The sequence below is a fragment of the Triturus cristatus genome, chromosome 7 (assembly GCF_964204655.1).
Source record: "Triturus cristatus chromosome 7, aTriCri1.1, whole genome shotgun sequence".
Taxonomy (NCBI): Eukaryota; Metazoa; Chordata; class Amphibia; order Caudata; family Salamandridae; genus Triturus; species Triturus cristatus.
In genome coordinates, this window is record NC_140590.1 from 531,407,317 (window position 1) to 531,435,140 (window position 27,824).

The 27,824-nt window shown below is 47.0% G+C and overlaps 1 protein-coding gene across 1 annotated transcript in view; it reads left to right on the forward strand.

Annotated features, from left to right (window-relative positions):
- The first annotated feature begins 356 nt into the window (after positions 1-356).
- The window catches only part of LOC146810028 (uncharacterized), an 80,417-nt gene continuing 52,949 nt past the window's right edge, over positions 357-27,824 (forward strand). Inside the window, exons 1-2 of the mRNA XM_085614936.1 lie at positions 357-833; positions 4,381-4,818. Of these exons, the coding sequence (XP_085471062.1) occupies positions 407-833; positions 4,381-4,818 (865 nt within the window). The 5' untranslated portion in view covers positions 357-406. The remainder of the gene's footprint in view (positions 834-4,380; positions 4,819-27,824) is intronic.

Here is a 27,824-nt window from a genome sequence, read left to right on the forward strand (position 1 = left end):
CAAGGGCCCGGTGAAGGCTGTGGGGGGCCGGGGGACGGGGCTTGTGACGCCTGGCCCCTCTGGGGGTGCAGGCCGCGGTCGTGGGGCGCGGGCCGCGGGGGAGGGCCGGTGGGACGACCGTTGGGCCGAGATGTCTTTAGAGGAGCGTATCCGGGAGCAGCGGCGGCTGATTGAAGATACGGAGCGGCGCTGGGAGGAGATGTGCGCGGCTAGGGAGAGGGAGGGGGAGCGCGCGGCGGACCGGGTGGTGGCGCGCGGGGGAGGGGTGGTGGCGCGCGGGGGAGGGGCTGGGCCGGCTCGGGGGCGCGGGCGCTGGGTGTGGCTGGATGAGGCAGGGACGGACTTGACGTCTCAGAGACCTGGTGGCGCTGGGGCCCCCTCGGACTATGCCGGTCACGAGGGGGGGATGGGATCCACGCCAGCGCTGATTGCTGGTAGAGGCCGGGGTGGGCCGGCGGGGCGCACTACGGCCTCCAGACGCCGGGACGAAGCAGTAGGGGGGTCCGCGGCGGCCTGCCCTCCATCGAGGGAGCGCGCATCATCGGCGCCGGAGTATGAGTTTGTCCTTGGAGAGAAAGGAAAAGGAATGAAGCGTGTAGTGCGTGAGGTGCGCATGGAGCCTAGCGAGCCTGTGGTGGTCGAAGAGCTGGATTACGAGTCGGAAAGTGAGGAGTTGGAAGAGGGCGAGGTGCGTGAGGTGACGGGGCCGGTGGCAACGAGGAAGTTTGGTGTTTTCCAGGACAGCAAAGCCAGCTGCAGCAAGGCGCCAGCGGCGAGGGTGTCGGCCCCGGGTCCCGGCGGACGGGCGCAGGAGGTGCCACGCACTTTGACAGGTGAGAGCACATGGTGGGGGGCGTGGGATGAGGGGCTTGGGCGGGGGCGTAAGAAGTCTTGTAGGTCTGTGGGGGTGGGGGATGGGTCGGTGAGGGAGGTGGGAGAGGCGGCGCAGCCGCAGGTGCCGGCTAAGGCGGCGGCCCCAGAGGGGGATGTGAAGCGAATGGTGGGAGCTGGTGTTCAGACGGAGAAGGTGACAGATGGGAAGGAGGAAGGGGGTGAGAAACATAAGAAGAAGCTGCCTTATATGGGGTTGGCGATGCCTCTGGGGTCCCATCTGTCTGAAAAGACAAGGGGCAGGATTTGGAAACACGAATATGTGGATGTCTTTAAATTGTTGCATCGGGAGATTCAGGCGAAAGAGGGGTCTAAAGAGGAGGAGTGGGAATTGACACGGCGGCCTCGGGTGCCGATAACTATGGAGAATTGGACGTCGGCCTTCCTGATTTATGCCAGTATTTATTGCGAGAAGCATCCGGATAGGGCGATTGCGTTGTTCAAATACATGGATATCATCAGAAAAGCGCAGATGCACTTTGGGGGTTTTGCCTGGCTAAGTTATGATGAGGAATTTCGGGCGAGGGTCAGCGTCAACCCGGACAAGCCCTGGGGAGAGGTAGATCAGGAGCTGTGGGTGCAGTGGATGGCCTCCACGCAGTCCTCTGCGGCTACACACACTGCGAGTGGCCTTCCGGTGGATTATCGGTCTTTTCAGTCCCGTCCCGCCTCGGGGGGGGCGGGAGGGGGCGCCAGTGGAGCTGGGGGTGCGGGTGGGCAGGCTGCCGCTGCCGGCGCAGCCGGACAGCCTGCGAAGAGTGGGGGAGCCACCACTGGGGCTTGTTGGAATTTCAACAAGGGATTCTGCACCCGCCACCCCTGCAAATTTAAACATGAGTGTTCTAAGTGTGGTGGCAAGCACCCGGTCACGCAGTGTTTCACCTTGGCCACCCCGTCCGAGCAATGGCGGGTCACGAAAGGAAGGGGGCAGGCTGGGCCAAAGGGCTCCTACACCGGTTAGTGTGGAGGCCATGGGTCCGTGGCTCTCCCGCTACCCTGATCAGGTGGCGGCGCTGCGGCTGTTTTGGGGATTCACGGAAGGTTTTCGAGTAGGGTACCAGGGGCCACGGGAGTGCAGGTGGGCAGAGAATTTGAGGTCAGCAAAGGAGTTGCCGGAAGTCGTGGAGGCTAAATTGCGCAAAGAGGTGTTGGAAGGTCGCGTGGCCGGCCCGTTTGACACGTGGCCGCTGCCCGAACTCATCATATCCCCTTTGGGGGTGGTTCCAAAAAAGGAACCTGGCGAGTTTCGCTTGATCCACCATTTGTCTTGGCCTGAGGGGCGGTCAGTGAATGATTTCATCGCGGAGGAGGATTCCCGGGTGTTGTATGCGTCGGTGGATGATGCGATTGGATTGGTGCGGCTGTGTGGGCGGGGGGCGGAATTGGCCAAGTGTGACATCAAGTCGGCGTTTCGCCTTCTGCCGATTCACCCGGAGGATTTCTCGTTGCTGGGCATGCAGTTCGGTGGGGCCATTTTTGTGGACAAGGTGTTGCCCATGGGGTGCGCGATCTCCTGTGCTCTGTTCGAGACTTTCAGTTCCTTTTTGCAATGGGCCTTCACTGACAGGGCGGGGCACCGGCTGGTGTCCCACTATTTGGATGATTTCTTGTTTGTGGGCCGTGGTCAGACGGGGGAATGCGGGGCGGCTTTGGGCCAGTTTCAGAGGATGGCGGGGGAGTTTGGTGTGCCGTTGGCGCCGGAAAAAACGGCCGGGCCCAGTTGTTGTCTGGCGTTTCTGGGGATTGAATTGGATTCTGTGGAGTGGATGGCGCGCCTCCCCCAGCAGAAGGTTTTGGAGATACAGGATTGTCTGAGCCAAGTGATGGTGCAACGGAAGATTGATCTGAGGTCCGTCCAGCGTTTGTTGGGCTTGCTGAACTTTGCGTGCCGAGTGGTGCGGGCGGGCAGGACGTTTTGCAGGCGGCTCGGGTTGGCCATGTCAGGGGCAGTGTTGCCCCATCACAGGGTGCGGATTTCGGTGGGTGTCCGGGCGGATCTGCGAGTGTGGCAGGGGTTCCTGAGTGACTTCAATGGGGTCTCCTTGGACTTTGCAGATGACAACATGGTGTGGCAGGTGCAGATTTTTTCGGATGCGGCTGGGGCGCGCGGCTTTGGTGTGTTCTGGGATGGTCGGTGGTGTGCGGAGCAGTGGCCGGCGCACTGGTTGGCACAGGGCAGGAGCATTGCGTTTCTGGAGTTCTTTCCGCTGTTGGTGGCGCTGCAGGTGTGGGGGCAGGAATTCCGGAACCGATCGGTGCTTTTTCATGTGGACAACATGACGGTGGTGGATCTGGTGAACCATCAGAGGGCGAGGGACCTGCGGGTGCTGCGCTTGCTGCGAAGTTTTATGCTGCTGTGCTTGCGCTTGAATGTGCTGTTTCGTGCGAAACATGTGCCGGGCGTTAGCAATGACATCGCGGATGCATTGTCTCGTTCGCAGTGGCAGCGTTTCCGAAGGTTGGCGCCTGGAGCGGACTTTGCCAAGACCAAGGTGCCGGAGGGTATCTGGAGCTGGGGGGAGTGAGAGTGGTGAATCTGGTGGAGCAGTCTGTTGCCGAGTCCACGCGGCGGACTTATCGTATGGCATGGGTGGAGTTGGGGGTGTTCTTGGGTTGGTCGCGGGAGGACTGGCGGATGTCTCAGGGTGAGTGTGAAGCGGGTGTCGTGCGCTATGTTTTGCACTGCATGGACAGGGGTTTGTCGTCAGTGACAATTGCAGGGAAATTGGCAGGGATTTCTTTCTATGGGAAGATCTATCTGGGTTTTGATCCGGCCAAGGGTGAGTTGCTGAGCAGGATGCTGAAGGGCTGGACAAGGGAGCGGGGGGGGCGGGAGGGAGCGCCGTTGCGCCAGGCGATCACTTTTGGCCTGTTGGTGGATGTTTTGGGGGAGTTGGGGGTTTTGTGTTACGATCGGTATGAGTTGGCGTTGTTCCGCCTGTGTATGACGTGGATGTTCTTTGGGGCCTTTCGGGTTTCGGAGTTGCTTGGGGGTAGGGGGGGGATGGGGTTGAGGTTCGAGGATGTACGTGTGGATGGGGGGCGCCTGGGGATATGGCTGGGGCGTTCCAAGACGGATCAGGTTGGCAGAGGCACGTGGGTGTGGCTGAATGAGTCGGGGGAGTTGGCAGCGTGCCCGGTGCGGGAGTGGAGCAGTTTTTGCGGGCAGTGTGGCCGTTTGGCGGGGGAAATTTTCTGTCATGCTTCTGGGAAACGGGTCACGGCTTACCAGCTCTTGGCGGTACTGCGCATGGCGTTGCGGCGCTTAGGGAGAGACCCGGCGGGGTTTGGGACTCACTCCTTCCGGATCGGCGCGGCGACGGCGGCGGTACGGCTGGGTTGGTCCTGGGATAAGATCAGGAGGATTGGTAGATGGCGGTCGCGCTGCTGCGAGCGGTACGTGAGGAAGTAGGGCGGAGGGGTACGCGGCGGCTGTGTGAGCGTGTTGTGTGCCCTTTCTCGTTTCTAATGCTCCTTTTTTCTTCGTAGGTTGTGTTGGGGGTCCTGGAGCCAAGACGGTTACCTGGATAGTGGGACATTCATTTGTGCATTGGGCTGCCAAGTTTGCTGACAGGCAGGTGTACGGGCGTAGCCTGGGCCTGAGAAGCTGCAGTCATGAGGTTTTCTGGTGGGGTAGGAGTGGGATGCGATGGGGAGAACTTTTGCCTTGGCTCACGAAGAAGGTCTCGCAGCAGGGCTGTCCGGATCTGCTTGTCATTCACCTGGGAGAGAACGATCTGGTGCGGCAGTCGGCGGTGTCCTTGATCTACTTAATGCAGCGGGACTTGGCAGCGATCAAACGCAATCTGGCTGGCGCTTGTATTGTGTGGACAGAGTTCGTTCCCAGAAAGTTTTGGAGGGGGGCGCTGAAGCCCGCTGCGGTGGAACGCGCCCGCAGAAAATTAAATAGGGCAATGAGAGTTTTTTGTGAGGACTGTGGGATCAAGGTGCTGGCGCATCCTGGTCTGCGGCTTGAAGAGCCCTTGCTTTTTAGGGCTGATGGCGTGCACCTTTCGCACATGGGAAACGCCTACTATATGATGGAGATGAGGGATTTTATCAGTGGGCTGTGGAATGAGTCGATCTGGTGTAGGAGGAGGTGAGGGCGAAAGGTGCACTTGTGTGGGGTGGGGCAGGTAACCGCCCTCCGGGGGTTCCCTGGTTGGCGGATTGGGGAGGGGGGAGGAGTCCATGACGGGCATACTCACCCTTCCGGGGAGGGGGATACTGGGGAGAACGTGGGGGTGCGTCAGAGCAGTGGACGACGAATGGAGATGGTGGTGGAGTTTTGGAAGAGAAGTGAGGAAGCGAAAGGAAGTGAGAAGGTTGCGGTGTGAAGTGGGTATGGAGTAGTTGGAGTCTTGGAGAGTATGGGTAGTGAGGAATGTTGTTGTTGGGGATTGTTGGGGATTTGTGTTATGTTTCTGGTTATGGTTGTCCAACCCTGTCCTAATAAAATGGCCTTTTACGCAAAGTACCTTGCGTGGACTGATTATTGCGCGAGGAGGCCCCCGGGGGAAGTAAGACCAGCGGTCTAGTCTTCCCCCGGGGAGTTCGCGCAAAAGGAAGGACAGGGGAGGAAGGGGTGGGATAAGGGGTGGGGTCGCAGGTAGGGTTAAAAGGGGCAGGAAGAGGAAGTCCTTCCTCTTCCATTCCCCAGCGCCTCAGGGAGGGATAGTTAGTGGACCGTTGGCCACCCGCCCACCCGGCAATTACATGACTAGTTGAGGAGGTCATGTTTTTTCAGCGTGCCAGTTTAGGACGGGTTGTGTGTGTGTGTGTGGGGCGGATTGGGGAGGGGGGAGGAGTCCATGACGGGCATACTCACCCTTCCGGGGAGGGGGATACTGGGGAGAACGTGGGGGTGCGTCAGAGCAGTGGACGACGAATGGAGATGGTGGTGGAGTTTTGGAAGAGAAGTGAGGAAGCGAAAGGAAGTGAGAAGGTTGCGGTGTGAAGTGGGTATGGAGTAGTTGGAGTCTTGGAGAGTATGGGTAGTGAGGAATGTTGTTGTTGGGGATTGTTGGGGATTTGTGTTATGTTTCTGGTTATGGTTGTCCAACCCTGTCCTAATAAAATGGCCTTTTACGCAAAGTACCTTGCGTGGACTGATTATTGCGCGATGTTTTTATTGAAATTCCGCACTGCTTTTCATCGTTAGTATTCAAGTACGGATACAGTAGACGGTTTATTGGGCGAGGATGGCCAATGCACACGCGGCTTATGTAGTGAAAATTGTGATATTGATTTATTGTTCAAATGTTAATTTTTTTAAAAAATGCGAGATCCTTAATTAAGGCCGCTCTTTTCTGGAAGGATGGCGCGCGGCACAGAAGAGAGTCAAGTTCTTGGCTAATGGTGTTGCATGTTTTATATTGTTTTTGATGCAGTGTTACTGTGTTTATTTAATGAATGTGTACATACCCGGTTTTATAGATTATTGTCTAAATAAATGATTTTCTTACTGCTAGTGGTCCTTAACTGAGGCAGATGAGTCCTTTGAGGCTTTTGGGACCAGGCAGTTTGCGCACTCCACTCTACACACCCTCCATCTTTGACAGTGTAGTGCCATTACATAATCTCACTATACCAAATAACTGAAGGAACTGATATCAAATATAGAGAAACGGAACTATCACAAAATTAAACACCATGTTTCCTTACTTGCAACTACACAACTAGCGTACTTGCCACCCAAGCCCTTTGGGCAGGTATGTGGGCTTCATCTGTCGTGAATGTGCCCACAGGGGCAAGGGCGTGGGTGCACCTTGCGAGAACAGGAGCAGAGTGATGGAGAAGCGGGAGCACAAAGCACGGGGGAGGGAAATGCTGCAGGCTTGAGGCAACTGAAAGGAGAGGGATGCAGAGCTTAGGACCGAATGCAGAAGGATAACAAGCATTGGCAAAGCCAATAGGTCTCTCCTATGCAAGAGCTATTGGCTTTGCTAATGTGTTTTAGCCATGTTGTACACCAGGGTGGCTAGTGTTCAGCGTGGTTAAAAGTTAGTGGCGTAGAGGAGAGTGGTGTGGAGTGTGGAAGAGTGGAATGGTCAAGAGTGGAGTAGAGTTTTGTAGAGTGGAGTGGCAGAGAGTGTCGTGTATTGGAGTGACATAGAGTGGAGTGGTTAGAGTGCCGTACAGTGGAGTGGCATAAAGTAGAGTGGACTGGTGTATGGTACAATGGCGTAGAATTCAGCGGCATAATTCAGCATCGTAAAATGCAGAGGCGCAGATGTGAGAATTGGATAGTAGAGTGCAGTGGACCCGAGAGTGCAGTGTTGCAGAGTGGAGTAGTGTAGAGGGGCACATAGTGCAGTGGCATAAAGTAGTGCAGAGTAGAATGGTGCAGAGTAGAATATTGTCCCTTAAGAGTGTAGTGACATGGATTGGAGTGCTGCAGAGTGCAGCGGTGTAGAGTGGAGGGATGCAGAGAAGAGTGGCATAGTGTGCAGTGGCAGAGAGTGCATTGGCAGTGAATGCGGTAGTGCAGAGTAGAGCTTAGTGGTGTACAGTGGCATAGGGTATATTAGCGTAAAGTGGTGTTGCGTAGAGTACAGTGGCATAGACTGAAATGGCATAGAGTGCTGCAGAGTAGAGTGGAGTGCAGTGGCGTGGATTGGCATTAGAGTGGACTGGTGTAGAGTGCACTTGCATAGTGTTAAAGAGTATAGTAAGGTAGGGTACAGTGGCGTAGAGTGCAACATGATAGAATTCAAAGCCTTACAATGCAGCATCGTAGACTGAAGTGGTGTAGATTATATTGTTGCAAAGTAGAGTACAGTGTTGTAGGATGAAGTGGTGCAGAGTGCAGTGTCATTGTTATAAATGGGGGGTCTCTAGTTGGCAGGTTTTTTCCCTGTCCAAGTAGGGACCCTTCCTTCTAGTCAGGATAAGGGAGTTATACTTCTAAAATAACCCCTGTTCACTCCCTTGGTAGCTTGGCATGAGAAGCCAGGCCTATCTCACAGGCAATGTGTAAGGCGTTTCCACGTAACACACAGTAATACAGTGAAAACACTACAAAATGACACCACGCCAGTTTTAGAAAATGTAGCCAATATTTATCTGTGTAAAACACGACTAAAACAATAAAAATACAACATTCAGTAATAAAGATATGAATATAGAATCACTTCATCAAATCCAACAGTTCAGGCAGACAGCGAGGGTCATGGGCCAGCTGCGGTGTTGGGAAGACCCGCAAATAGTACCTTGGAGATGTAAGCCGCCTTGGACCCTGCTATGAGCTCAGAAAAGGTGGCATCACTGGCATCAGTTCCGGAGGTCAGTGCAGGAGTCATCTGACCCTTGAAGTCACACGCGTTGTGGATCGAACTCCATGAGGCTGAAGTCAGGAGTGCTGGCATCAAGGGCATCGGGGCTGCGATGCGAAGTGGGACAATGCGACGTGCGGTGCCCACAGGTCCCGGTGCAGGCAACGGCTCGGCGACGGCGTACGGCATTGTAGGTGAGACCAGGTCTGTGGTGTGAAGCAGGGCGATGCAACATGCAGTGTACACAGGTCACGGGACAGGCAGCGGCGATGGCGTAGCTGAAGTGATGTTGTTGATAGACCCATGGTTGCAATGCGGAGTGGGGCGATGCTTCGTGCGGTGCCCATAGGCTGCAGTGCATGCAACTGCATCAGCTGATGAGGTTGGAATCAATGGCGCCTGCGTCGGTGGACTAGGGGTGCAGTGTGGGACGGTGCAATGCTTCGTGTACCTCCCAAGCTGTGTCCACAGGCCACGGTGCAGTCAGCGGCGTCAATGTCAGCGTGGAGCGTTGCCGTTAGTGAGACCGGGGCGGGGATGTGAAGTGATGAGAGGTGCGGTGCCACAGGTCACGGTGCAAGCAGCTGTCATCGGTGAAGGCATCGTGTGGCGCCGAAATCTAAAGGTTTGCTGTGATTGTGTTTGAAGCAGAGTGATCATAGTCGGAAACAATCTTGGAGAATTCATTACAGAATTAAGATGCTACACTACTGTTTATTTGCCATTCTCATGTCTTTTTTATTAACAGTTCTCTGGCATAGTACAGCTTGCAGGTGCAATCTTACTGTCTACCAGTGGCGTAACATAGGCCCCCACAGCCCATGAGAGGCGGGGGCCCCCAAACTCAAGGGCGACCCAGCTCAGTACCCTCGCCCGAGAGCTCCTGTTTGAGTTCGGAGGGGGCCCCTTCACGTACCTTGCAGGGGAGCCCCCTTAAGTTTTGTTACGCCACTGCTGTCTACATGGGGTTGATTAATTCACACTGGGAATGACACCACAGCTGTTGGACTTGGCCTTTTCTGCAGGGTCACCTCCGAAATCTTTGCCTGTTTTCTGAACCGGTTTTTGTTGGCTTTTAGGACTCTGCACACTTTACCACTGCTAACCAGTGCTAAAGTATTTGTGCTCTCTCCTTTAAACATGGTAAAATAGGCTCACATCCAACTAGCATATTTAATTTACTCGGTAGTCCCTAGTAAACTTGCACTACCTGTGCCCAGTGCCTGTAAATTAAATGCTACTAGTGGGCCTTTAGCACTGATTGTGCCACACACGTATGTAGCCCTTTAAGCATGTCTTACGTCTGCCATTGCAGTCCGTGTGTGCGGTTTTAAACTGTCATGTTGACCTGGCAAAAACCTTCCTTTTTAATACATATAAGTCACCCCTAGGATAGGTCCTGGACGGCCCAGAGGGCAAAGTAGAGTCCTGGCTTGGACTTCATGGATTCCTTTTGCAAGGTACTGAATGGTTGGGTGAGGTAAATAATTACAAAAGGCCTTTAAAGATCGTCCACCACTTTGTGATCTGTGTGCACTCGTTTCATGTGCACTGCTTCAGCTGTAGCCCATTCACACATATCTTTCATCCAGCTGTCTGGTAAAGGGGGTAAGGGACACTGCCAGGCTATCGCGATTCATATTTTTGCCAGGACCCGGCCCATAAGAACGAATTTCCTGCTCAGCTTTTATTTTTTGAGGTTGGGAGCAGCCCCAGTAATACTATGCGCATCTCCCGGAGCCCCATCTACCCTGTAGCCTCCCATAGTCGGGTCAAGACCGTATCCCAATACGTTTTCAGGTGTGAGGATAACCATATCATATGTATGAATTTAGCTTCTGGCTCTCTGCATCGGGGGCATTCACCGGAGCGACCCGGATAGATCCTACTTAAAGTCCAGGCCATGAGATATGTCTGGTGGATAAAATTATATTGGGTGAGTTTAAATCATGCATTTGTACTTGCTGTCTTGACTCCCTCATGAATTTTCTACCAGTCCTGTATAGTCAAAGGTTCCATTTTGTTTGGATTGGTAGAGGGTCCCCTGGGTCATCATCTGGAAGCACCTGATATAAATGTGAAATCAACCATCGGCCCTGTGCCATATTAAGTATGATTTTCAAAACATGAGTGCAAGGGGGGTTCCTCAGGAAAGGATGGCCAAATCTCCTGCGCTATGCGGAATTGTCCCATCCCACGGTCAAAAGCAGAGTTGGCTTCTGCTCTGGATATAATTGCTCATTGTCATAAAGACCCCCCTCCTGTCATCTCCGTAGCATCATGGATTCTGCTATCTTCCGGAGATGTTTCACTACCCATGGTTAATGCATAAAAGAACAATTGATGGACAGAATGCAGAACCATGTCATACATTCACCCCAGTACAGAGATCTGGGTCTCAATTCATCTGTTTTTTTGCTCACTATGCCATTCCAGTTTGGACCCAGCCATATTCAAATCAGTCTTGCCCCGGCGCCCAATGGGAACAGTCCAGCCCGAACTGCCAGGCCAGGTCCTCCTTGGACTGGAAACAAGCATCCTAGGACCGGTTTTGGGCTTTCAGCCCTCATCAGCCAGGATAGCTTGACTCTAGTGGCATGGAGAGCACGAGACCCATGTCTGGGCATACCCGTCCCACTCTGGGTGACAAATGCAAAAAGAACAATTCATGGACAGAATGCAGGACAATGTCATACATTCACCCCCGTACAGAGATCTGGGCCTAAATCCATCGTTTTTTTTGCTCACCATGCCATTCCAGTTTGGACCCAGCCATATGCAAATCAGTTTTGACCCTGCACCCAATGGGAACAGTCCAGCTCGAACTCCCAGGCCAGGTCCTCCCTGGACTGGAAACAGGCATCCTAGGACCGGTTTTGGTCACACATTCTTTATCAATCACAGCCTTAGCGTTTAGTCCTAACACTGGACTTCATCAGGGCTTTAATAATTTATTTATGTTGGAGGTAACACATCTGATGCTTACGACCTCTTGTTATATTTTGGTCCACCTTCTTCTATTATCGTCCTTACTCCGATATTTTTTGTTTATAATCTAGATTGAATGTCACTTTATTTGGCCGGCGGGAATCGTTCCTTTATCACGTTATTTCTTATTTTTTAAATTATCCAAAAGTCTTCCCACCAATGTCGTCCTTCCAGTATTTCTTATAACTTCAGTTCTGATACAAGATAATTGACCAAGGTTGCGTTAAAAAAGTCTTAGCGTCCATCACCATTCACTGCCGGTCCCAGGAGTCACAACCCGAGAATATTGGTCTCCCTGGTGGATTATTGAGCTTTTTATGAATTTTTGGCAGAAAATATATGACCGGGATTTTGGGATTTTTAAAAAAAAGGAAATCAAATTCCTTAGGTCCCAAAAAGCCTTAGTCAAATCCAGATTTTAATATCGCCGCAATCAATTCATGTGTAAATTTTGTAGGATCTTCTCTGACTTGGCGGTACCATTCCTGATTATTAACTTGGTTCCTGCCCTCTGTTAGATACATGTCTCTGGGCTAAATCACCAGGGCGCCCCCTTTATCAGCTTGCTGTATAACCACTGTGTTGTCTTTCTTGAGATCACTTAAGGCCATTTGCTGTTTTTAGGACATATTTCGTCTCAGAAAGGATTTCTTCTTTTCCAATTGGTTTATTGCAGACAATGCAACCGGTTCGTAAGCCACAATTTCTTTAGAAATGTTATAGGTGGGAGGAATGAATTTAGATTTGTTTGCAAACAACTTTGCGGACATCTCTTTTAAACTCTTTACCAGTGAAAAAAGCCTTCAGCCGAATCTATTGACAACATTTTATTGCTTGCAATTTGAGTCTTGTGAAATCTGTTGGTCTATTAGGGATACCTTCCATGGCTGGTTAAATACTCGACATGAAGACATCAAGTTCAGTCTTAATAAAAGCAAAATCAGCCTTACTTTTTTGGATGTTGAAGTATTTCCATATGAGAATCGATTGACAAAATCTCTGTACCGCAAATCGACTGACAAAAATACAATCTTGCACCATAGGAGTGCCCATCCAAGAAGCCTGAAGGATAACCTCACATATGGTCAACTATTGTGCATACTAAGAAATTGTTCAAGAAAAATAGACTTCGAACAGCATGCAACAATTTTTTGTGAACAAATGATTAAAAAGAGGCTATCCGAAGAAAATGCTAAAACATGCCCCAAAAAGTGCATGGTACACGCCTCGTGAAGTCCTTCTCCGAAAAAAAGAGAAACCAGCACTGTAAAATGAGGAATTTTGTATATGCAGTGGTCTGTCCTTGCTCCAAGGTATATATAGGCAAGACAAATCAGCAAATTAACCAACGAATCACCCAACATCGATCAAGGATTAAAAAGAAAGTTGTTGCGGCACCCATGGATGCTAAGTCACATAGTGAAAAAGACCTAAAGTGGACAGTGTTGGGAGTCTTGAATACAACTAAAAGAATGAATGATATTGATACAGCTTTGCTGCAGAAGGAAGCTTATCTTATCTTAAAATTCGACAGTGTCGCAACTGTACTGAATGGAATGATGGAACTCTCAAAGACATGATTAAAACTTCACGCACTGCAAAAACCTGAATGCGCTTGGGTGGCTATTGTGGTGTACCATTAACAAACCTCTTTGTGATTGGCTGCCATCTCTGAACTACATTGTCCATGAGCCTTTGCACATTCCAGTACGTGGTGATATAGCCAATCAGGAAATGCACCAACACGTTGCTGATGCACCCGTCGTGACTGCAATGTTGCCAGATTGGGCTATTTCCCGCACAATTGGGCGACTTTTTTCCCAGTTGTGCGGGAAAAAACCATGCCTGGCGGGGGGCTACTTTTTGGGCTTGTTTTAGATGGTTGTGCGCATTTTTTTTGCCTGGGCGGGCGCCGATATTGGATGCGCATTTACTACAGCCGAGCCGACCACGAGGAGTCCGTCGCGTGAGTGCACGGGCCAATGTGGGGGTCCCCCAGGGCCGTCAATCCAGTAGCGCGCGAAAACGCTACCAATGACGGCCCTGGGAATCATTTTTTGGCCAGCCCCTGCGTGCGTGCGTCACGGTGCGTGACCTCAGCGGACCATCATCCATTCCGATTCCTCACTTAAAATAATTTCCATTCCTCTCTGAGCACGGTCTTTTCGGCGGCGGCGGCGGCGATCTACTTGAATCGAGACTCAAGAGAGACTCTGTGACAGACTCAGTCTGAGTGTCTGTCTGCTGAGTGCTGACTCTGCTTGCTTGAGGTCGGACGACGATGAGTGACTGTGCGGAGTCACTGTCAGTGCGGGTGCAGCGTGCAGCACTTCACAGGCAGCAGTCACCGACCTCACACAGTACTGTGCAGTAGCGGCGTGCCCGCAGGCAGTGAAGACGTGTGAGACTGAGAGCAAGACAGATGACGAGTAACAACGACACGAGTCCGCAGGCCCAGCCGCCCAGGCCCACCTCGCTCCAGCGCCTCCAGCCCCAGTCACTCCGGCCCCAGCCCCCAGTCACTCCGGCCCCAGCCCCCAGTCACTCCAGCCCCAAACACTCAGAGTCCAGCCCCCAGGCCCGCCAGCGGCCAGGCCCAGCCACTGCCACCGTGCCTGCTGCCAGCCTGCCAGGCAGCGTTAGTGTCCAGTCTGCCAGCCACCCACCATCGGTGACCGCGTGACTCACCAGCGACCAGGTAAGTGATAGTGAGTGAGACATCATGACACACACAATCGTGTTTTAGCGGCGCGCTAGTGTGAAAGTCTTTTTTGGCACCTCTTTTTCAGCAGATACCATTGCTACCAACCTCCAACAGTGCCTTCATGTCTCTGTGTTTTGCCCCCTATCATATGCATTTCATTTGTTGTATAGCGCTATTCATATCAGTGTAGGGTGTCACACACACAATATACAGAGACAATGAATCATACAAGTATGTGTCATTCAGTCTATAGGGAATGTCACATAAGTCAATGAGGATTACAAGGTGTAGGAATTAAATGTCATCCATACTGTTGGGCAGTATATTTTAAGAGGGTTTGGGCTGGGAAAGCACAAACTCTGGATTTAAAGCATACCCAGTGGTTGGGGGTTGGCTTTACTAATAAAAATGTATATCGGACCAAACTCATTTGAACAACATTAAAATAATGAAAGACTGGGGAATTTCTAACTATATATAGTAACACAAAAAAAAGTTCTAACTATACCATCCATGTTTGTATGCAGCTCTTTGATGACAGTTCATAGGTCACTGTCCTATGTTAGGATTGTAATTTCTGAACTGCAAGTAACACAAGAATCTCTGTGACAAAGGCAGTAACCCACTGAGCTATCCAAATAAAATACAGCCTATCTGCATTTCAAAACTACAGACGGGCAAAGGGCTGCTCTCCAGCATGATCATTAATCACCAGTTCGCTGGACATTTTTTATTGTTGCCTTGCATCCATGGCCATGTTAATGATAAAAACAATTTAAATGAAGCATATGCAAAGTATGTGCCTTGCTGGGCTTGTGCAGATTTTTGAAATAAAAACAAATAGTAATACATTCGATTACCTACTCCTTGTGTCACCGCCTGATCTGATAAGCAGTTGCAGTAGTCAGGAAAGGTGAATGAGAATAAACAAACTTCTTTTCTCAAATGCTGAACAGTAATGGAAATATCCACGCAGCACAGGACGGTAGGCAAATGTTACTCGGTGTCAAATAAAGAATTTTGTTCCCTTCGCCATGCCCCTATTGTACTTGACATGGACCACCTGAGCCTAGGCCCAATAACGCATCTCCCAGAATATGAAGAAAAACAACGTTTGGAGGAACGTTTTAAATTAAAGCGCCCATTTTATATTGCCCTTCATGTCCTCACTGCGAGGGCCAAGGCTCATGTTTTGGTGGGCCAGGCTCATGTTTGGGTGGGCCTGCCCCACCCTCTAGAACCGGGCCTGAACACAATGCACGAGTTCGGAAAGCTCTGAAATGCGCCTACATGTTACAGAAATGCATTCTTTTAACTTTAAAGACATTTGATCATGTATTTGTTTGTGTCACAGAAACACGTAAACTAAAAATCTATGTTTTCGACTATTGTATTCTGAGCAGTGCCTGTTTAACATGACAAAGTCACAGGGAGAACTGGTCTTAAAAATTAGTAGCATTAAGGCAGGTGCCCAGTTAACACCCTCACACTATCTGTATATTGAATAGAATGTATATTTGTCGTTAAAATTGGTTCTGATGTCGATTTGCGCTTAATTGGACACTTGCTAATTTGGGCTGGTTTTTGGGCTGGAACTGGTCTGATTGGGCTTATTTTGGGCTTGTATTTGAGCTGCATTGGGCTTGGGACGGGTCTAAAAATCTGGCAACACTGCGTGACTGTGAAGGAACGAAAGAATAGGTTGACTAGTGAAAGTAAGTTAATAAGATTGCTCCTCAGCAGAAAACGCCATCGTTCTGAGCCTATGGTGATATTAATTAGAGACGCGTTGTTGTTACGGAAACATCAAAAACTCTCGAGCGTGAACACGCAATTAAGGCGATATTGTGGTTCTCAGAAAGTACCGGCTCAGGTACGTGATAATCGTTTCCTGACTCTGCGGTTGTTAATATCGGCAGCTTGACTGCTTGTCCGCGTGAGGTAATTAACCAACATGGTTTTTCCTTTACTTTTAGATAAATAGGAAGACGTTATTTGTTTAACGAATTGTGAGTGTCACCAGCAAGATTAACATTCTACAACCGTACGCACTAGATAGGGCATTTTGCTATGGATGTGATTAAAGCGACTAACTTAAATACAAAGTATTGACAGTCCATTCTTGCTTAAACAGGGTCTGATACAAATTCCCTCCACGCCCCCCTGAGAGCCTCACTGATGGTGAAAGCAATTTCCATCAGTTAATTCATTTGGTAAATAAATCCGACAGGAGTACATATTGCAGTTTTAAATGAAGAATGGGTCAGTCTATACATTATCCAAAATCTGTTCATGAATTACTTTTTTCACAGATCACACCAGTTTTCATAATTAAGAAGCCCTGAAGAAAGCACCTGGACTGTTTGCCTGGGACTTGAAACTCGTCGGCAGATAATAACATTGAGGCGCTTTGAATCTTTCCTGTGTACTGTTTGAGGGAAATGAAATGAAAATTGGCCCCTTCTATGTGCAGAAATTGTTCCCTTTGTTTCAGCCTACCCTTTATTTTTGATGAATTGGTTGCTTAAGGGTTTGCCGTGTTGGTAAATGTAAAATGTGTAAGAACATTTTTGCTATTTGTTTTATGTAGTGATGTTATATTTTCCTGGTTTTTGTTTATGAATCTTTTGTAAATTGCGGGATTTAATGTTTGTGATTGTATGGATTCAATGTTTGTGGTTGTATAATGTTTCTGGAATGAATAAGTGTTGTCTTTGTTTCACACACTTAATGAATTTCTCTTAAAAAATATTGAAAATATCTATAAATCTAAAAGGTTAAATAAATAACCAGATCAAACTGAAAGGAGTTCGTTTGACATTTGCTTTGACTAGATATCTTTAAAGTTGAGAAGGGGTCCCTTCTTTGTTAATAACTTATAGAAAGTTGGCATTTTCGGCCTTAGCCAGTTAATGCCTGCGGCCGTCACTGGGTTACATGACTGGGTGTAGTTGGCAGTAGGGCATTGTGTATTCCTCCTAGACAGCCACACACAATAGAGGGCTTAGTTGAGCCTGGATGCACCGTCTCTGGCAGGATGAGAGGGCAGAGCTGGGCACAGCCCAACTTACACTTGAAAGGGCTGTTTCCTGTCTCCACACAATGGGCTGCATACTCCTTATGGTTAGTCTGGAGCCAGGGCAGCGGAGGTAGGATGCCTGGGCACTTCAAAGGGAAAACTCTAGAAGCTTCTCTGACTTCAAAGGAGACACCAGGTATAAATATTGTACCTCAGACACCAACTTTTCAGTACACCTCTGGACCTGTGGGGACTCTGCCAGGTAGAAAAGAAGGACTGCTGTGCTGCTGAAAGGACTGCCACTCTGCTGGACTGCTACCTTGCTAGACTGGTGCCTTTCTGGATTGCTGCCCTGCTGCCCTCCTTCCTGAGTCAGAGTGATTGGGCCTGCACCTGAACCCAGGACTCCCAGAGTGACTCCAAGGAATAGTCTGCGGGCCTCCTGTCCAGATCCACAGGGAATAACAGGCTCCCAATCAACTGAACCAGCATCCAGATCTTTTCAGTGGTACTAACCTGGTCCCTGTATCTGACCTGAGCTCCATCAAGGTTGGCCTGAACTTGTGACTTTCTCCCGGTCTAGCACAACCATATAGCCACAAGTGCGGCTTAGGACGTTTTGACTCTATTTTCACTTATATTTGTAACTTTGCATATCTCCAGTTCTACTGATTGGAGTTTTGTCATTTTGGTTTTGATTTATTTTTTAAATTTTGTACTATGTTTTCTTTTTAGTGTTATGTTTTCACTTTATTGGTGATTGACGTGCTGTATAAATATTTTGCACATTGCATCTGAGTTGAAACCCAGACAGGTCAAAATGTATTCTTACAATTACATAATGCACTATTACCCTCAAACATTGTAAAATCAAATGCTACTTTCTCCTGACATTTTGCCATCTTACTCAGGACTAAGTCACCCTCCAAAGCAGTGACTTATGGGGTCCTTCTTCACCTCTCTTCATCTAGAGATGCGGAGAACATTTTGGAAATACCATGATCTGGTCTGCATGAACCAGCCTGGGGGCATATCCCTCCTACATCTCTTCCTTGGGTCAGCAACTCATTGGGTACGATCTGGGAATCTATATGGTAGCCTATGCCCAGATACCTGGATAATATACGGTCCACAGCCCTAGCCCCTCCCCGCCCCCCCAGGCCACCAAATAATAATCTTCAGGCAAATTCTCTTGCAGATTTGGCTAGGTAAGGATCTGAGAAGTCACACTCGAGGCGGTGAAAGCCAAATATGATTACGGTTTACTGTAGAATCGTAAAGTTTAGCTTATAAAATGGGTGGTATGATTTTCGTCTTGCGGTATGCTAACCTTCTAGAGAAAGAACACGGAAAAGTCATTGTCTCACTTATTTGTTGGACTATCTTGGAGGTTGCTGTTTGAGAACTGGATGTGTTTTCTTTGCCATCATTTGTTTTCAGTGGTGAGTAAATGACGACTACTACAGTCTTGGCTTTTTTTCATTTTCCAGGCATAAAAGTGACATGTGGCCTAGTGTATTGTAGTAATGGAATTCTGGGTTGTTAATCGAAATGCTATTTATTTGTATCCTTTATCCCTATGTCTGAACCTCACCTATGTGCACTTCTCAATTCCTGCTGTTTGTGATCTGATTCTCTGGTGAATTCTACAATATCTGGAGCTACTTTCTTGATTGATTTATGCTATTTCATTATTTCTTGTTGGACAAAGCCTGATTTTGTGGTTAATGATGTTGCTGCAATGTTGTTGTGGTGAGAGTTTTTGTGTGTTCTTGTGGGATGTTGCTGGTGGAAGTCCTGAAGAGGTGTGATGGGGTTGCTGATAGATAGGTGGCAAGGAATATGTGGTGCAATCTGTCTGATTGTGGATGATGATAGAAGTGGATTGTCCTGTGGTGAGTTCAGCATCATGGGATTTAAGTGATGAATGTTGTTTACGATGATTAACTTTAGGGTGCTTAGCTGTTTATGAGAAGAAGATATAACATTTTGTGGATGGGGTTTTAAAGAAGTGTGGACGCACTAAATAATAAAAATAAAAATAGTTTGCTAAGTCTGTAGGACAAATGCCAGATACCATACAGAGCTGTGACCCGCTTGAAAAGAATTAATGAACAATGATCCCAACTCAACAATCTAGCATGTAGGTAGGTGGTACCACTTTATCTCCTCTCAACAACAAATCATCAACAATACTCAATTCCACTTGAACCCTAGCCAAATTCTGGAGTTCATCATTTAAACTGAGTTCTTTTGGCCAACCACTGGAAAACAAACTTTCTATGTTCAATTATCATTTTATCTTTCTGAGAACATTCATTCCATTCCTCCAACTGTAGCATGCCTTCCATAACCCATCCACCATAATGACCACACACTCCACTTTAAACTGTGAAGTTAGTTGGCCATCACCAACATAAAGAGGAAATCTGGGCAAAATAAATTCAGTTCCGGCATTGTCCTTGCCAGAAACGTACATTATATCAACATTGTATCTGTGCACCTTGAACAGCAAATGTACCAGGTATGGTGATGTTTTGCTCATCCCTTTATCACCAAACAAGGTATTGCACAGGTTTGTGATCTGTGCATAAAACAAATTTACTGCTCAAACATATGTGCCAAAATGGTGTGTAGCCAACACACAAGCCTAAGCCTCACATTTATTAAGTACTGTAGTGTAATTCTGCCTTTAGCCAATACCTAGATGCAAATGCCACAGGATGCCCCTTTATTACCCACCCTCTGGCTCCAAACTGCCCCAATGCTGATGGCACTACTGTCCAATGTGATTAAACATAATTCAACCTCCTGGTCTGATGTTAAGTTTGGACCATTGTTAATACTGGGAAATTCAATGTCAATATGAAGAATGATACATTTATATATAAAAATGAAATTGCATCTTTATTAATGAATTTTCTTGTTGTGAACTCCACGTCACCCCCGACTCAGAAATACGTAGTCATGTAGGCTCTGAGACCTAGGCCTGAGGTCACTGATTGATAGGTCACGGGTGGGGAGGCCTGTAAACGGTAGACAAATGCACAAACAGGAAATCCCAGATCAATGATTTATTTATTTGAAAAGTTTTATATAGCGTGAACAAGACCCGCTAGGGTATCAGAGCGCTGTACATCGAGTCATAGACATTAAGCTGATGCAAAAGAAAATAATAAACCGAATAAGAGGTTACACATGAAACAAATGCAAAGTAGGAAGGTAGGCCAGAGTTGTAGACAAAAAATAAGTTACTTTGAAAGGCTACTGGTTTATTGTCGCATTTGGCTATTCAGGAGCAATCCTTTGACTTATGTTTTTTTAATGCAGCTGTTGAGGGGTTGGGTCTGATTTCGGGAGAGAGAGCATTCCATATTCTTGGAGTAAGACCAGAGAAGGCGAGTTTTTAGGTTTTCTTCTTTTAGAACTTTTGTGGTTTCAGCAGTAGAGTATTGGAACTTCTAACGGCTTAATTTGTGCCCGAAAGTTCCCGTTTTTTTGTCAAGTAAGTGGGAGTGTTATGATGGAGCGCTTTCTACATCAAGCAGGTTATCTTGTACCGGATCCTTGCATCGATAGAGAGACAGTTGATATTGATTAGATCTGGTGTGATGTGATCATGTTTTCTTGATCCAGTGATGAGTCTGGCAGCATGTTCAAAGTAGCTCTTAAAGGTGCCAATTTAGCTTTGGGTAGCCCAGCCAGGGTCACAATAAAGGGGCAAATCAGCAACAGCCAGCGATATCTATCTCTAAGCGCGCTTAGCGCAAGCATAATTATCGCCAGCTATCGCTGGATTATATCGCCGAGATAGCGCGTTATCATCAACGCTTATCTCCAATGCGATAACAAATCCAGCGATAGCGACAAAATGTGCAATTATCGCTGGAAATCCAGCGATAAAAGCACATCGATAGGTGAATCCTTGTTGATAGGGCAGGGTGGACTTATCCATACAATCCACCTCCCATAGGATATAATGGCTAAGTCAGATTGTAAGTAGGCGTTAAGAAACCAGCGATAAGAGTGGTTTGCGCTACTTTTCACATCGCTACGCGGGTTTGAGGCAATATTGATGACACAAGATAGTTGTGTTAGCAACATTTACCAAGTTATATTAGTAAGGAACGCCCACTTTGCATATCATTAGCGTTGCGACGCTGGGCGTTAGGAGAACGGGCGCTGAGGCATGGATTCCCAAGCTAGCGTGTCCTTGCTGATAGTGCGATAAAACTTTCGCCACTTTTCACCCGAAAACGGATGCTAAAGCGGCGATAATTTTATCGCGGCCCCTTGATAATATGCCCCTCAGTTGTCTAAATGAGAGATAACTCGGGATTGGACAGCTAGTTTTATGTCCTCAGGCGGCAGGAACGGTTTGACTTTCCTTAATGTGTTTAATTGGTGACTGGCGACTCTCGTTGTTGCACTGATGTGGTCTTGCATACTTAGGCATTTTTCCAAGGTTATGCCTAGGCATCTAGTAAAGTGTACAACATGTGGGATGCAATTGAGGGCAGTTAGTTGTTTGAGCCAGTCCTGAATGGGGTCTGATTGATTGTGTGGACAATCTAGAGGAATTAAACATTTCCTAGCTATCGTAACCAATAGTTTCAATTCTGTTAAGGACTCGGATGCGAGGATTATGCTATCCTTTCTCCACTCCACTGAATAGCAGCCATTCCAAAGTCAACACACAAAAACCACCACTCCCATGAACCCCGGGAATGCCACAAACAGAATCACCACAGAGTCCAACAGGCAGATGGGTGCAGCGACACTACAATGGTCCAGGGAGATTGGCCCCAATATAGCACACATGGCTGGAGGGGCACGCATGCTCTCAAAACACCATAAAGTCAGATGCCACATAAGTTAGGAACATATAGACAATCAGGACACGGCACACACAGTGCACGCAATGACCACACACTCCCCATGCTGGACATCTGGGCACGTTACCTACTGGCCGCATTGTGTCCACGGAAGGTCGAGGCTCACCTGGATTACCCATTGAGTAAATTAATTTACGACTCCAAATGCAGCAACTCATATTCCTTACCATACACAGATCGCCATACCTATTTATTGCATTCAATAAATTGTATATAAACACTTCTCAGATCAATTGTAAGTTAAGACTGTTCTCAGATCCTATGCCTGTGACTGTTCTCCCGGCAGCATTAGTAATTAAACAAATGCCTCTTGTCTCTTGTTTTTTCAATCTATTTCATACTCAAGCAATGCCATCCACAATTGATCATTTGATACTTTCGGTACTTTGAAATCTAAATGTTTCATCTTCACCCCACACTAAGGCTACACCCTTCCGAAGCAGTTTTTTCATTGGTTCCATGATCATTGCAAAATCTTTCACAAATCGTGAACCATATTCATATAACTCCAAAAAGACTTAATTTGATCAACATTTGTGAGTGCATAAGCGTCAAGCATGGTTCTGACTAGATCCTCCTTGGGCGTATTTCCCACTGGAGTTAGATAGTGACCAGAATACTCCAGCCTATGGCCATTTGGTCACTCAAATATTGGTTCATGGAACCTTCAAACTCACACGATGAAGAAAGGAGGCACAGCTCAGCAATGTTACCATCAATGGTTCACAGGCCAGCTGGCAATTAGTAAAGAAATAGTGTCTTTCTACAACAATTCTAGGTTCTTGGCAAAGTGCCTACATGTTTCCCAGCTTCGGAGTACTCATACCAAATGCTACAACAAATTAACTGCCGTATCTTCTGGTCCATGGTCAAAAAGGCATTGACCTTCAGCCCCCAAACAACTGTACAAAAGGGCAAATTTGGGTTAATTGCCAATTTTATTTCCATCAATGGCAATAAGATATCGTTCTAAACCTCTGTGCCACTGTCTCTAACCAACATTAGGACTGGTAGGGATTGGTAAAAAAGCTGTCGGAACCCAAATTCCTTTCATATTTGAACTTTTGCATTTACGTCCATTGAGACTTGGAAACAGTAACTTGAGCCGACTGGCATTGACAGCTAAATCATAAACATAAAACATGAAGAGTAAAATAAAAATCTTACTGATTACGCTGAAGCAAGAATAAAATTCCCCAATTGGGTGGGTCAAATCAAAGGAGCAGAACATCACTTGGAGTTCTGTAGTTCATAGCTGCCTAGGTTTCAGATTGTTGATGTGTGACATTTTCATAATTTGAGAGTAATTATGAGTAACATTCAACGACTATGAGTGACAACTACTTGTGAGCAAAATCAAGCAATGAAGACAAGGGAAATATATAAATATCAGAAATTCCACCCACCGAAGCAATGAGAAACTGGATGCCCCTTGGTTCACCACTCCCCCCCCCCCCCCATAGCTGCCAAGGTTTCAGATTGCTTATGTGTGACATTTTCATAATTTTAGTGTAATTATGAGTGGCATTCAAGGACTATGAGTGACACTTTCCCACAAGCAAAATCAAGCAATGAAGATGAGGGAAACATATAAATATCAGAAATTACACCCATTGAAACAACAAGAAACTCTGTGCCCCTTGGGTCAACGAAGGGGTGGGGGAGATGACTGGGCCATGGGCCTTGCTGGAGGCCACTCCCAGGGAGCAAACACCGGACTCAACAGGGGTGGTAAAAGAGATAAAGGAAGGCAGTGAAGTTACTGGGCCGTGGAGTGGTTCACTGGGTTCAGCCCAGTCGGTAATTTGATTTGAGGAATTTGGCCTTGGTGGTGGGGTTGATTTAACCGCAGGTGCCAAGCACAGGCCATCTTTGTCCTGGGGATTCTGCTGAGGAGAGAGGTTCTGCTGCAGCATTGTGTGAGGTGAAGGGGTGAGGGTTGGGGGAAGGGATAAGGGAGCGACAAGGCCTCTGGATGGATAGGATACTATGCAGGAGTGGATTGCTTAGGCACAACCGGTTCTAAGGTAAAACGGCTCGATTGGTGGTGGGGTGGAGGAGTGCAGTAAGCAGGAGATAAGATGATCTGAGAAGGGGGGGCGTGACTAGCACCCCCGGAAAATAGCAGTGCTCCCGTGACTCTCTTCGGATGGCGGATCGAGCTGCGGACCTCATGACTTACCAAGCAACTGTAAGTCCACCAAAATGAAGGCACTGGCCCCTCTTTGATCAAGGACTTCGGCGCTGTGCTTATTTTACCGCTCAATGTCCTGAGAGGCTTGTTTCCTGACGAAGGAACTTCTGAGCAGCTCCGTCAGTGCGACGTCTGCCATTTTAGCTCCGCTGATATCTTCCCCTCAGGCACTGCTGAAAGGAGTTTGCCTTCATGATTACTTTCTATGGCATTTTTTCCTAGGCATAGTGCGTTTCAATCAGGATACAACATGTAACCTCCTGCTTTTCTCTTTATTATGTTGAAATGTTCTCTGCGTTCGTTTTTCTCCTCAAATGGTCTCCTTTTCAAATATATACTGGATAGTGAGCACGATTATATGTTTTTTGTTTCAACCTCTACAGTGCTCTCCTCGCTTTCATATACCAGCTACTCACCAGCCTTCAGTTTTCATTCCTCATAAATGACACAGCCTTCGCTTTTATTAGGGTATTTGTGACCTACTTTGAAGTCACTTCACATATGACAGTGTCATCCTCCCCTGGTGCATGATTTAACTGACGCTGTCTGGAGACGGATTACACCAACATCATTGATTTGACTGAGGTACTTCACCTTTCTGCTTAACTTATTAGCTCATTGGCGATAATAGGTGTCTTCTTTTGTGACAGCAATACCCTCTTTTTTCTTGCTGGTGTTGGGTCAATATAAATATTTTTGGTCCTCTTTTGGTGCTTTTCACATATATTTTTGATGCACATTTATTACCGTATCGCACTTTCAAATGGAAGACACTACAAATTCTTTGCCTAAGGGCACTTTGTCTTCAGCTGTCAACACATCCTCTGGTACTAATAAAGCGCCTAGTAAAAGACTGAAAAAGGATTCCCCTCTCCCCCTAAATAACCCTCATCAGTTTCTATGGACCTTCTGTTAGAGGAAATCAGAGCTCTGTGCCCTTTTGTGGAGGAAACAAACTCTAAATTGTAAACTCTGGCTGATAGTTGGTCAAGAATGGAAGAAAGACTCACTACTGCTGAACAGAACATACAATCTCTCAGTTTGACTAGCACCAAAGTGGAAGCCCTCTAATCTCAAGTGGCGTAGCGTGAGGAAACCAAGAGGGATCATCTTGTACTTTTTTTGGAATATACTGATTTGCTCAAAATTTTTACGGCTGTCAGGTCCATTAAACGTATTTCTTGGTCAGGCAACTCTTTGTTTTTCTCACAAGACTATGCAAAGACTATTTCAGACAGACGTAAGGAATTCCTAGCACTGAGACCGCACCTTCGATTCATCGGCGCCCGCTTTGGTCTTTTTCATCCTTGTCTTTTTAAGGTGACTTACAATAAGAAGACTACCACCTATGAGGATCCCATGAAATTGAAAGGTTTTCTACACTCCTGCAACGCAGAGACTATGGATACTTCATCATCGCTCAGCAAATAACTTTGTTTTGCTGTATCTCATGTTTTATTATCTATGCTTTACTTTATGATACTCTCTTGGTTTAAATTGCTGATTCAGGTTGCTGGTTTATTACTATGTTCTAAATATTACTAATCTTTCTTCTCTCCTTACAGGTTTCATCTTCTTCTCATCCGTTTCATTTGCTGTACATGTCGTTTGTTTCTGCAGCTCTTCCCGCCCTTCCCTTGGAGTCTGGACGTGTCATTGTTCCATGTGGCCTCATCCTCCCCCACCTCTCTTTTGTTAGAGATTTTTTGTAGGTAGGTTTTCCCTTCTGCTTGTGTCCTTTTTCATTGTAACTCTATCTTACTCTGATTGCCTATGCTACCCCCTTTCTATTCTCTTCTACTGCATTGTTCCTTACCACTCACAATGCTTCCTTTTCCTCTTTCTTCCCCCCTTCCTCACTATTTTAAGTTTCAAGGTTAATTTATATCTACTCGTATCTTATTTATCTCTTAACGATATATGCATTATGGCTGGTTAATTTTATTATTCATTTTGCTCCCTTAATTTATGGCTTTAAAAATTATTACATGGAATGTTAAAGGCTTAAATTCCCCTATTAAGAGACAACGGGTATTATCTTACTTATCTAAACTGGATGCTAAAATTGTTTTGTTGCGAGAAACCCATCTCACAGAGTCTGAATCCTTAAAGCTTAAGAAAAATTGTGTTGGTGAAGTCTTTTTCTCACCTGGTGATGGCAAAAGAAATGGAGTTATCACTTTAGTTCACAAATCATTGCATGTTTACCTCCTCTCACAAGAGATGGATAATGAGGGTAGATGGTTGTTTACCAAATTAGAGATTGATGGTGTTTCGCTTTCTCTTTTGAATGTTTATGCTCCTACTTCTGGTGACGCCCCTTTTTGGACCCACATCCACCGACTGATTTCTCATAACATTGCAAACAACGTAATCCTCGCTGGGGATTGTAATCAAGTATTCAACCCTTTTTATGACCGGAAATCCAAATTTTCTTTCATTCCAACAAAAGCACATAAACCTTTCACACCGACTATAAAGCATCTTCATCTAACTGATGCCTGGAGACTATGTAATCCGTCCCTGCAAGAGTTTACTTTTTACTCTTCACCCAGACCCAGTCAAGAATTGGTTATATTTTCACGTCACACAATGTCTCCCATTCTTTATTGTTCGCTGATATAGGCCCCATACTTATCTCCCATCATGCCCCTGCTTCCATCCAGCTAGATATCTTGCTTAATTCTGACCATCCCAGGAGATGGCACTTCAATGATTCCTTGCTTTTAGACCCTCACTTCAATACTTCTTTTATTTCTTTTTTCAACAAATACTTTCATTTAAATAGCAATAACACCTTGCCCTTTCATATAATTTGGAATGCCTTTAAGGCCTCTGCACGTGACTTTATTATTTGATATCCTCTTACAAACGGACAATAGCCCGGGCTTTAAACACGGAACTCCTCTCTAAGATTAAGAAATTAGAGCATACTTATTACACCTCCAAGTCGAAACAGTGTCTAACTGATCTAATTAATGCTAAGATTTAGTACAATAAAGATACGACTGGCAGTGCCTCTTTATTTCCATTAAGGACTAGTGCCAAATTCTACGGAGGACAAAATAAATCTGGCAAATTGTTAGCCAATTATCTTAAGACCAAATAAAATAAACTCCACATAGAATCTATAATAACGGACACTAACACTTCTAAATACAAAGACGCCGATATTCTACAAGAATTTGTTCGGTTCTATGAACAACTGTATACACCAGAGATCACTCCCACTGACGACGACATTTCCCGTTACCTCTCCTCAATCCAAAAACGCTCAACTTTATCTTCACATCTGGACCTCCTGGAATCTGACCTGTCTCATACTGATTAACTCAATGCACTTAAAACCCTCAAGAAAGATAGGGCCCCTGGCCCAGACGGCTTTGCTGTTGAATTCTTTCTGCATTTTGCCCAAGTAATCTTACCTAAATTGCATACTTTAATCTCCTCTTTTCTTGCTTCTGGTAATTAATCAAGCACTTTTTTGGAGGCCCTGATCCGTCTCATCCCAAAGGAAGGCAAAGATCTTCATTATTGTAAAAATTACCGACTGATTTCCCTAGGTAAATAGATTACAAAATCTTCTCTAATTCGTTAGCTCTTTGATTGGAATCTCTTCTCCCTCAAATGTTAGGTAAGGAACAAACGGGCTTTGTCAAATGTGGATCTATCAATGACAACACCCGTCTGTTTTTTTACATTATTTCCAAGTCACCAAATCTTTCAAAGTCCCTCGCTGCCATTGCCCTTGATGCTGAGAAGGCTTTTGACACAGTGTATTGGCCTTTCATTTTTCAGACACTAAAATGGTTTGGGTTTGGCCCAAAAATCATCTCCTTGATTTCCCTACTCCACTTGA